This window comes from Octopus sinensis, linkage group LG28 (genome assembly GCF_006345805.1).
Source record: "Octopus sinensis linkage group LG28, ASM634580v1, whole genome shotgun sequence".
NCBI classification, from domain to species: Eukaryota; Metazoa; Mollusca; class Cephalopoda; order Octopoda; family Octopodidae; genus Octopus; species Octopus sinensis.
The window spans coordinates 16,057,457-16,069,903 of record NC_043024.1 but is presented as its reverse complement, the minus strand read 5'-3'; the positions used below and the strand labels follow the sequence as shown (position 1 = coordinate 16,069,903).

The window sequence follows — 12,447 nt, the reverse complement described above, 5'->3', positions numbered from 1 at the left end:
TTGACACTTGTCCATTATGGACAAGTGTTAAGGTGACACCAACAATTTCCGATTGTTGCATGTAGTGGTATTGAACACAAAACCTTGTGGTTGTAAACAAACTTCTAAATCCCTGAGGCATTTCTTAAATATAGAGTGTGAGTGATACATTGGTGAACATCACCTATGATTTACAAAAATTATACAGGTTGAAACATTTTTATCCCTGGTCTTCTCCTTCTAGTCTTACCTTCAGCTAAACAACTGCAGCATATCATTTTTTCCTATTTATTGTTGTTTTATGTTGTTACTTTCCGACTATAAAATGTATGGGTACTGTTTTGTTATCTCACCTCCATTAAAAAATCGCCATTAAAAAATTGGGGTATCTCCCCACTAAAAATTGAGTTTATGTGGCGACAAGAGATTGGATTGAAAGGGTTAGATTCTATTGATTCAACACTTCAACACATTGGTCTTCTCCATAGGCTTGGTATGATTTGTTATCAGATTCAATAAGATGTTTCATCTTTACACTTTTCATGTTTTTAAATTTTTTTCTGTTTTTTTTCTTTTAATGAGGGTTAAAAAATTTTCTTAGTTGAGGGATATAACCAAACATGGATATTTCTCATAAAACTGGGGGAGATAACCCAATTTTTAATGGGGGTGAGATAACCAAAATGTACCAATGTATGAAATCTATTTTGTTCAGTTTCCTGACACTTACATCAAGAATCCATCTTGTTAATATTTCAGACGTAAATCAATAAAGCAATTGTTGGGCCCAGACCAAAGTCTGGTTACTTTAACAGCTTTTCCCAGGTAAGTGAAATCTTGAAGTTAATAGCCACGTATTTCCTTTTTAATGTACCATATTTTAACGTGTATAAGGAACCCACTTTTGTGAAAAATTAGGTTAAAAATATGGAAGTTTCTTATACATGGATAATATTATAATCCTTTACAAAATATGTCCAAATTTGAAGTCTCTCCCCACAAATTAGGGGGTTCCTTACACACGTTAAAATATGGTAAATTTTTTGTACGGATTATTTGTGCAAACAATTTTGTATATTTTTATGACTATGTATTTATGTATATTTTCTAACATACTCATGGGGAATTTCACTGGTGACTGTTGGTGCTGACACCTACAATTGCTTTCTTAGTAAGAAAGGGAAAGAAAGAGAGTTTACTAAGAAATAGAAGGGAGGGTGAAGTTTCCCTTTATGGGGAGAGAGCCACTCAGAGTTCATAATTTCTTTTTGCTTTATTATTATTATTATTATTATGAGATATCTTTTTCTTATGAATGAGAGAACATATGAAATAATATTTCCATATCATTCATTTTCCCCCCTCATTTTGAGTGTTCTAGTATTACGGAGATGTATTTGCATAGCAAGTGACCTGATCTGAGATCGTGTGCTGGAACGAAAACAATTGCAGCGTGGAAAGTGTTTATAAGCCATTTAAGAAACACACAAAAACAGATTCACTTCAACATTTAAATTTAATTTGCCAAAATATTTTCGTCGCTTTGAGACTGTGACCTCTTCACTGGCAAAATTCTGTGCTGCATCTCATTAGTGTCCTAGTAGCTGTAGATGAAGTTATTTCACTCTTATATGGGCTTCTCAATACAGCATAACTCAAGAGCATAAAACTAGTTGATCTAGGAATTATATACAATATAATTATACATTTAGGAATTATATACAATCGATTTTCTTTTCTTCTTTTGCTTTTTTTATCATGTACATTGTTTTGTCTTGGTATAAAAGATGGGCTACAGTAAATATTCTGCTCAATACCACAGATTTGCTTGTCAGTTGCTTGATCTTAACCAGTTGACCATGTCCCTTAGTGGCTGTTGATATGTGCATCTCTGATCATGAGTAGAAGTAGTGGGGGAGCATCATAGCCATGTGTTGAGAGGAATTCTTTGGAGTTTGAATAATTCACATTTGGAAACATGAGTGCTTTGATCAACATCCTCAAACAACCCTTATTCAAGGACATTTTGAGTGGGAAGGGTTACTCGACCAGAAGAAAATTCTAACTGGGCTCCCCACCTGCAAGGTCATGTGCTGTTTATCTTGATATGAGATCACCATGTTGGACACATATGGTTGTGATGCATGTGCCTGGTGTACTCTTATCAGACGGGTAATCATGATGGGTATACTGGGCTTTGTATATTTGTACCACAGTGTCACTTTGTTGGCATGTGCTGCTCTCTCACCCAATAATAATAATAATAATAATAATAATAATAATCTTTTCTACTATAGGCACAAGGCCTGGCATTTTGGGGGAGGGGGATAGTCGAATACATCGACACCAGTGTATAACTGGTCTTTAATCATCAACCCCGAAAGAATGAAAGGCAAAGTCAACCTCGGTGGAATTTGAACTCAGAACGTAAAGACAGACGAAATGCAGCTAAGCATTTTGCACGGTGTGCTAACGATTATGCCAACTCGCCACCTTAATGATGATGATAATAATAATAATAATGTTGACGATGATGATGATGATGATGATAACAATGAGATATTACATTAAATTTACAAAAAATGTGGAGTTTTATATAAAAATCCATAACAAAACAAAATATTAATTATAACTGGTTTTCATTAGTTTAAACTTTGTTTTCCTCTTTCAGATTGGGTTGTCCTAATTTCACTTTTCCCTCTTATGAAGCAAACAAACATGTAACTGAAATTCACCAATCAGTTTTCATAGCAGATGCTGCACTGTGTTTCCAGCATCCTGTATATAGGTATGACATTTTATTACATGTGTTACACATTGCGTCAATTACATCTCTATATAATTGAACAAAAAAAAAATTTGTTTACTGAAATGATCGTAACATGAATCTGAATTTCTCTGTACCACATTTTAATTCTGATCTCCATCTCTCTCTCTCTCTCTCTCTCAATATATATATATATATATATATATATATATATATACCTAGCCAAATATATATATATATATATATATACCTAGCCAAAGATAAACCCCTATAGTTAGCTTTTGTGGACTTGCAGAAAGCCTTTGACAGGGTCCCCCGATCCCTTATCTGGTGGGCGATGCGGAAACTGGAGATTGACGAATGGTTAATAAGGGCTGTACAAGCCCTCTACTGAGAGGCTGTTAGTAAGGTTAGGATTGGCAGTGAGTACAGTGAAGAATTCCGGGTAGAAGTTGGCGTCCACCAAGCCTCAGCCCTCAGTCCCCTTCTATTCATCATAGTCCTCCAGGCAATAACAGAGGAATTTAAGACGGGTTGTCCCTGGGAGCTCCTTTATGCTGATGACCTAGCCCTCGTAGCAGAAACGCTACTGGAACTAGAGAAGAAATTTCGTGTGTGGAAGCTAGGTTTAGAATCAAAAGGACTTAGAGTCAATGTAGCAAAGACCAAAGTTCTAGTAAGTAGGAAGGCAAACTCACCACACACCCCTTCATGTAGGTGGCCCTGCTCGATCTGTAGAAAAGGTGTAGGTAGAAACTCCAAAAGATGTACCCAGTGTAAGCTATGGACACATAAGAGGTACAGTAACATCAAAGTAAGATTAACCGAGAAAATAGCTTTCATGTGTGGCAGATGCACAGGGGCAATAGCCACCATTGATACTCAGAAAATAGATTCCATTACACTCCTTGGGGAGAAACTAGAAGAAGTTGATAGTTTCTGCTACCTAGGTGACCAAGTTAGTAGCAGGTGTGGATGCTCAGAGAGTGTTACCAATAGAATAAGAATAACCTGGGCAAAGTTTAGGAAGCTTCTTCTACTGGTGACAAAGGGTCTCTCGTTCAGAGTGAAAGGTAGATTGTACGATGCATGTGTGCGAACTGCCAAGCTTCACGGTAGTGAAACATGGGTCGTGACTGCAGAGAACATGCGTGTACTTGAAAGAAATGAAGCTAGCATGATCCACTGGATGTGTAATGTCAGTGTGCACACACATGACAGAGTGTAAGCGTCCTGAAAGAACTGTTGCGCAAAAGAAGCATTGGATGCAGCATGCAGGAGAGATGATTGCATTGGTATAGTCATGTACTACGGACGGATGTGTGAAGTACCACTCCCAAACTGTTGAAGGAATCTGGGGTAGAGGTAGACCCTGGAAGACATGGGATGAGGTGGTCAAGCATGACATTCATACTTTGAGCTTCACAGAGGCTATGATGAAAGACCGAGACCTCTGGAGATATGCTGTGACTTTGAAGACCCGACAAATGAAGTGAGTTCATGGCTCGCAGGACGACCTGCTGTGCTAACCTTGGATTGTAGAGTGACCCGCTGTTCTTGAGGAGACCTGTTGAGTCAAGTATGTCAACATCAAAATAAAAATTCAAATGGAAATTGTAGTTAAGACACCTGTGTCGGTGACACGTAAAAGCACCAACCGATCATGGCCGTTTGCCAGCATGCTCTGGCCCCTGTGCCGGTGGCATGTAAAAAGCACCCACTACACTCACGGAGTGGTTGGCGTTAGGAAGGGCATCCAGCTGTAGAAACACTGCCAAATAAACTAGAGCCTGGTGCAGCCTCCATGGCTTACCAGACCCCGATCGAACCGTCCAACCCATGCTAGCATGGAAAACGGACGTTAAATGATGATGATGATGATGGTGATATATATATGTATGTATATATGTATGTATGTATGTATGTATGTATGTATGTATGTATGTATGTATGTATGTATGTATATAATTAATTGTATTATTGAATGTGTAGAGATTGCAGCCAGCTTTTTTATCAAAAAAGAATTAAAATATAACCCCTATCTTCAAAATTATAAAATTTTCACATATTAAATATTTCATATTTTCCCAATCAAGAGATCGAATTAAAAATATGGTGTACAGAAGGAAAGAAAGAACTGCAACCAATGTACCGCGTGAGTATACTGAAAATGAAATAGCTTCTTTTTCTTATAAATAAGACATCACAACATAAAAATATAAATAATTCTACAAACTTTTTTACAACCCTTAAATGATCACCATCATGCTACTATTGTGAAAATGTTCCAGTTATTTCAACAATTTCATCTATAAAGAAAATCTTCATGTTAAGGCTCTGATGAAGCTATAGGATGTATGACTGGTTCTCAGCTCAAGGTGCACATATCCTTACAGCTGAAACAGTTGTAAACCAATGATAGCGATTACATAACTCATATTCTTTTGTCATTCAATTATTAATCCATACTAAGGATACCAGCTGGTAGAATTCTTAGCATGCAGGGCAATATGCTTAACAACATTTCATCTGTCTTTACGTTTCAAATTGAAAATCAGCCAAGGTCAACTTTGCCTTTCATCCTTTCGGTGTCAATAAAAGAAGTACTAGTGAAGCACTGACATTGATGTAATCGACTTACCCCCTCCCCTTCGAAATTGCTGGCCTTGTGCCAAATTTGAAACCAGTGTTATGCTCTGTACGCTTTTACTTGTTTCAGTCATTTGACTGCGGCCATGCTGGAGTATCGCCTTTTGTCAAGCAAATCGACCCCAGAACTTATTCATTGTAAGCCTAATACTTACTCTATCAGTCTCTTTTGCTGGACCGCTATGTTATGGGGATGTAAACACACCAACATCGGTTGTCAAGCGATGGTTGGGGGGGACAAACACAGACACACAAACATACACACACACATACATACATACATATATATATATATATATATATATATATATATATACATATATATATATATATATATATATATATATATATATATATATACACACACATATATACGATGGGCTTCTTTCAGTTTCCATCTATTAAATCCATTCACAAGGCTTTGGTCGGCCCGAGGCTATAGTAGAAGACACTTGCCCAAGATGCCACAAAATATATATCACCGATGTTTATGTTAAGTGTATCTTTAAAGGTTATATGCATGTATGCATATACACATAAGGTGGCCAACTGGCAGAAACGTTAGCACGTCAGGCGAAATGCTTAGCGGTATTTCATCTGTCTTTACGTTCTGAATTCAAATTCTGAGTTCAAATTCTTTATGTTCTGAGTTCAATTCATGTATTTAATACACTTTATATATTCATTAGTCTAATTCGCTTATCCCTTCATTTACCTCTCCCCTTATCTCTCTCTCTCATATATATATATATATATATATATATATACACACACATGTATATCCAGTTGTATCAGCATCAAGAAGTGTTTAGGGGTAAGTGAACTTTAGGTTAGTTAACATATAATTGACAGATTTCAGCTTATAAAATAAATTGTAATTTAAAACTTTTACCATAAGAGACAAATTTTTCTCCACGGTAACTGCAGTGAATATTCCTGTTGAAGTTGTTGAAATATGTTACAAACATATTTTAACTAACCTAAATTCCGCATATATACATATATATTCAAAGGGGCTGGTACTTATCATCATCACACAAAAGATATTTACTATCATGTATACATGGTGCCAACATTTCAGATCTTTTGCTCAAACCATTATTTCCTTGAAATATATTTTTTAATATTTTTTTAAGCAACATGATAATGTAATTATATATGTTAATTTATGCAAAGCATGATACATTTCAAAATATCATTTAACTTATTTTGTAATTGATTTTGTCTCAAAAAAGAAAAAAAAATTGTTGTTTCAGTTTATAAAGATAAAAATACCATGATGCCATACGGGGAAGACTTGTCTGAATATGGCAACAATGAAGAGATGAAGAAATCATTGAAACCAGGCCATATTTACATGGATTCCTTTACATTTGGGGCTGGTTGCTGTTCCCTCCAAGTTACATTTCAAGCTGCTGATATAAAAGAAGCTGCTTATCTTTATGATAATCTGGTACCTCTTACTCCAATTATGGTTGGCATCACTTTATTTATCCTTTTGTTAAGATATCAGCAGAAATTATATTTTCAGTAGCGCTTAGATTCTGAAGTTTAACAGAATACTACATCGTTAACTGTTTTAAACCAGGCATTTAACTGTACATTATTAATATATTCTGTCAACATAGATAACCTTACAAAATATGTTGCACTATTAACAAATATTATATTGTCAGTATAAACTAGAATATCAACATAAACTATACTGTTTATATATATTTCCAACATATACCATACATACTTCCACCAGATAAATACTTTTAACAGTCATTATATTATCAACATTGACTACATTGTCAAACTACACTGTCAAAGTACACCGTCAAACAACATAATGTGACCATAAAGCAGACTGTCAACACACATGCGTGCATGCACACACACACATGCATATACACATACACATATGCATGCACACACACAGAGTAGACTGTCAAGACACACACACACAAACAAACAAAACATGAGCCATGCAATTGCTTATAAGATATTTAGATGCACCACCTTACGTATGTTTCATTAACAAAAAACGATTATTTGCTGCACAATCAAAATGTATTAATAGTTATCGTCAAGCTAACATGGCAGTCCAGGAAAACAGGATGAATCTGCCATTGATTAGCTCAGAGAGGCCATTGCTTCTAGCTAGCTATGTGACACATGAACTTGTGTCCATTACAACCTTCGAATAGGGGAGGTCATCAGCTCCCTCATGCTGGCTCAAACATCCACAGACTAGTTTTGAGATACTTGCCCCTTATCAATGTGGAGTAGCTGAATACAGCAGGCATCGCTAGGCAATGGCTTCTTGAAATTAATCAATGGCAGCATTCGTCTTATTTTCCTGGACTGCCATGTTAGATTGGCGATAACTATTAATATCCATTACTGCTGCCGTAGTCTCTCTTAGAGAGATTTAGAAATAATAATATTTCTATCTTTAAAAACCAGTGGATGTATTCCACTGAATATAAATAAACCTTCAAACAGATAATCAACAGTGATACCTGCTGGGTTTGGCTGCTCTGCATTGATAAGGGGTAAATACTCTGAAACTAGTCTGTTGATGCTTGAGCCAGCGTGGGAAACTGATGCCCTCCCCTGTTTGAAGCTTGTAATGGACTGCTGCCATAGTCTCCTTTAGAGAGATTTAGAAATAATGATATTTCTATTTTCAAAATGTAATATCTAATCTTCAAACCTTATTCGTAGCATTATTGGATTATTGAACTGCAAAGGGATAAGCACCAACTACAACCAATAATATTACATGTAAAGGCTACATATTTCTGAATAATTAAGAATGCATTTTAATTATGTAATTTACACATTGTAATTAACAGTCATTCTTTGTTAATGAAACGTATGTAAAATAATGTAACTAAATAATTGATAAACAAGACATTTATGTTTGTTTTGCTTCCGTATGTACTTTGTGACATATACAAAATATGTTTTCATACCAAATGATACGAGGAAAATAACAGAAATGGGAATACACATGAAGTGCCAAAATACTGGTTATTTTTCAAGCAATTTAAGTTTCAAATAGCTCTGCACATACAAACTTAGATTAAACTTTATCATAGAATATATAACACACTGTGTTGTATGAAAATAATGAGACGATTTGGCACGGCTGACTGGGTATTCAGTTTGTTTTGGCAACAATACTTTTCGGTGTGTGTGCAGAACTATAAACATAGAAAGGATAGAGGAAGAGAGGATGAGTGAAAGACATTAAAATTTATCAACTGAACTCTTCATAGACATAAAGAGAAATATGCTCAACAGAGAGGGAGAGAAAGAGAGAGAGGGTGAGAGAGAGAGAGATAAATAGAGTGGGAGAGAGAGAGAGATAAAAAGAGTGGGATATATCTTTATATATAAAACTGAAGTTGTGTGTGTGTCAGTCTACTCCGATTTAGATTCCTAACTATTCCCACATTTTGTGGTGCAGTTTAACCAAAAGTGGGTATCTTATAGTCGTGATTCATATCAAGCCCTTATTAGCGCGTGTCTATGATGAGTCTACGATTTAAAAAAAAAAATTACCATAATTTTTCCACATTTTTAATGCATTTTTTTGCTCGGTTTATATAAGGGAAGTAACTATCTAAAAATGCTTATATAGTTATTTCCCCTACAAACCCGAGCAACGCTGAGCGATACTGCTAGTATATATATATATATATATATATATGTATATCGTGGGAGAGATAGAGTGAGAGATAAGCAGAGTGGGAGAGAGAGAGAAAAAGAGAGCTGGAGAGATGAATAGAAAACAAAAGAAAAAGAGAGAGAGAGAGAGAGAGTTATTATATTATCTCATCTATTCCCCATAGATGTAATAACTTCTTTCTATAGATTTATAGAGAAAATATTGTGTTACATTAATTCTAACTCCAAAGGTAGGATCATTAAAGCATTGGAAGAAATTCCCTGTTGTATTCCTTCTAGTATTTTTTTTTTCTGAGTTCAAATATCACCAGGGTCAAGTTTACCAGTTATCAATTCTGGGTTGATGATATAAAAATAACAGACATGTACTGAAACTGATGGTACCAGCTCTTCCACCAGCAAGATTATTTGCCTTATGCCTAAAGCAGAAACTATTATACATACCTCTAATTTTAAAATTTAATTTTTATCTTTAATTGCTTATTATACATTGTTTTATGGTGTTTCATGTAATCGTTAACGAATGAATTTTTAAAATTTTAATTTCCAGTTAGCTCTAACAGCAGCTGCTCCAGTTTATCGAGGACTTTTGTCTGATACCGACTGTCGCTGGTGTACTATTTCTCAGTCTTGTGATGACCGTACCAGACAAGAACGGGGTTTAGAAGTAAGTTTCAATATATCTGCCTCACTCTGTAAAATAAAAACTGTAAAAGAAATGCATAAAAGTATTTTCTCTAACTTCTTAGTAAAAGTCATTTTAAATAATCATCATCATCATTATCATTGTTTAATGTCCGTTTTTCCATGCTGGATGGGTTGGACGGTTTGACTGAGGACTGGCAAGTCAGTAGGCTGCACCAGGCTCCAGTCTTATCTGGCAAGCTGGATGTCCTTACTAATGCCAACCACTCCGAGAGTGTAGTGGGTGCTTTTTACATGCCACCGGCTTTGGAGCCAGTCAGGCAGTACTGGCATCAACCACTTTTGAATGGTGCTTTTTACATGCCACTGGCACAGGAGCCAGTCAGATGGCACTGGCATTGGCCACATTTGGATGATGCTTTTTATGTGCCACTGGCACAGGAGCCAGTCAGATGGCACTGGCATTGGCCACATTTGGATGATGCTTTTTATGTGCCACTGGCACAGGAGCCAGTCAGGTGGCACTGGCATTGGCCACGTTTGGATGATGCTTTTTATGTTCCACTGGCACAGGAGCCAGTCAGGTGGCACTGGCATTGGCCACGTTTGGATGATGCTTTTTATGTGCCACTGGCACAGGAGCCAGTCAGGTGGCACTGGCATTGGCCACGTTTGGATGATGCTTTTTATGTTCCACTGGCACAGGAGCCAGTCAGGTGGCACTGGCATTGGCCACGTTTGGATGATGCTTTTTATGTGCCACTGGCACAGGAGCCAGTCAGGTGGCACTGGCATTGGCCACGTTGGATGATGCTTTTTATGTTCCACTGGCACAGGAGCCAGTCAGGTGGCACTGGCATTGGCCACGTTTGGATGATGCTTTTTATGTTCCACTGGCACAGGAGCCAGTCAGGTGGCACTGGCATTGGCCACGTTTGGATGATGCTTTTTATGTGCCACTGGCACAGGAGCCAGTCAGGTGGCACTGGTATTGGCCACGTTTGGATGATGCTTTTTATGTTCCACTGGCACAGGAGCCAGTCAGGTGGCACTGGCATTGGCCACGTTTGGATGATGCTTTTTATGTGCCACTGGCACAGGAGCCAGTCAGATGGCACTGGCATTGGCCACGTTTGGATGATGCTTTTTATTTTCCACTGGCACAGGAGCCAGTCAGGTGGCACTGGCATTGGCCACATTTGGATGATGCTTTTTATGTGCCACTGGCACAGGAGCCAGTCAGATGGCACTGGCATTGGCACGTTTGGATGATGCTTTTTATGTTCCACTGGCACAGGAGCCAGTCAGGTGGCACTGGCATTGGCCACGTTGGATGATGCTTTTTATGTGCCACTGGCACAGGAGCCAGTCAGGTGGCACTGGCATTGGCCACGTTTGGATGATGCTTTTTATGTTCCACTGGCACAGGAGCCAGTCAGGTGGCACTGGCATTGGCCACGTTTGGATGATGCTTTTTATGTGCCACTGGCACAGGAGCCAGTCAGATGGCACTGGCATTGGCCACGTTTGGATGATGCTTTTTATGTGCCACTGGCACAGGAGCCAGTCAGGTGGCACTGGCATTGGCCACGTTTGGATGATGCTTTTTATGTTCCACTGGCAAAGGAGCCAGTCAGGTGGCACTGGCATTGGCCACGTTTGGATGATGCTTTTTATGTTCCACTGGCACAGGAGCCAGTCAGATGGCACTGGCATTGGCCACGTTTGGATGATGCTTTTTATGTGCCACTGGCACAGGAGCCAGTCAGGTGGCACTGGCATTGGCCACGTTTGGATGATGCTTTTTATGTTCCACTGGCACAGGAGCCAGTCAGGTGGCACTGGCATTGGCCACGTTTGGATGATGCTTTTTATGTGCCACTGGCACAGGAGCCAGTCAGATGGCACTGGCATTGGCCACGTTTGGATGATGCTTTTTATGTGCCACTGGCACAGGAGCCAGTCAGGTGGCACTGGCATTGGCCACGTTTGGATGATGCTTTTTATGTTCCACTGGCACAGGAGCCAGTCAGGTGGCACTGGCATTGGCCACGTTTGGATGATGCTTTTTATGTGCCACTGGCACAGGAGCCAGTCAGGTGGCACTGGCATTGGCCACGTTTGGATGATGCTTTTTATGTGCCACTGGCACAGGAGCCAGTCAGGTGGCACTGGCATTGGCCACGTTTGGATGATGCTTTTTATGTGCCACTGGCAAAGGAGCCAGTCAGGTGGCACTGGCATTGGCCACGTTTGGATGATGCTTTTTATGTTCCACTGGCACAGGAGCCAGTCAGATGGCACTGGCATTGGCCACGTTTGGATGATGCTTTTTATGTGCCACTGGCACAGGAGCCAGTCAGGTGGCACTGGCATTGGCCACGTTTGGATGATGCTTTTTATGTTCCACTGGCACAGGAGCCAGTCAGGTGGCACTGGCATTGGCCACGTTTGGATGATGCTTTTTATGTGCCACTGGCACAGGAGCCAGTCAGATGGCACTGGCATTGGCCACGTTTGGATGATGCTTTTTATGTGCCACTGGCACAGGAGCCAGTCAGGTGGCACTGGCATTGGCCACGTTTGGATGATGCTTTTTATGTTCCACTGGCACAGGAGCCAGTCAGGTGGCACTGGCATTGGCCACGTTTGGATGATGCTTTTTATGTGCCACTGGCACAGGAGCCAGTCAGGTGGCACTGGCATTGGCCACGTTTGGATGATGC

The 12,447-nt window shown here is 39.0% G+C and overlaps 1 protein-coding gene across 2 annotated transcripts in view; it reads left to right on the top strand.

Moving 5' to 3' along the window:
• The window catches only part of LOC115225695 (glutamate--cysteine ligase catalytic subunit-like), a 94,649-nt gene that overhangs the window by 38,125 nt on the left and 44,077 nt on the right, over window positions 1-12,447 (top strand). For both annotated transcript variants that reach the window (XM_036514543.1, XM_036514544.1), the window contains exons 5-9: window positions 739-804; window positions 2,651-2,767; window positions 4,843-4,901; window positions 6,652-6,869; window positions 9,627-9,743. In XM_036514543.1, coding sequence (XP_036370436.1) covers window positions 739-804; window positions 2,651-2,767; window positions 4,843-4,901; window positions 6,652-6,869; window positions 9,627-9,743 — 577 coding nt within the window. The remainder of the gene's footprint in view (window positions 1-738; window positions 805-2,650; window positions 2,768-4,842; window positions 4,902-6,651; window positions 6,870-9,626; window positions 9,744-12,447) is intronic.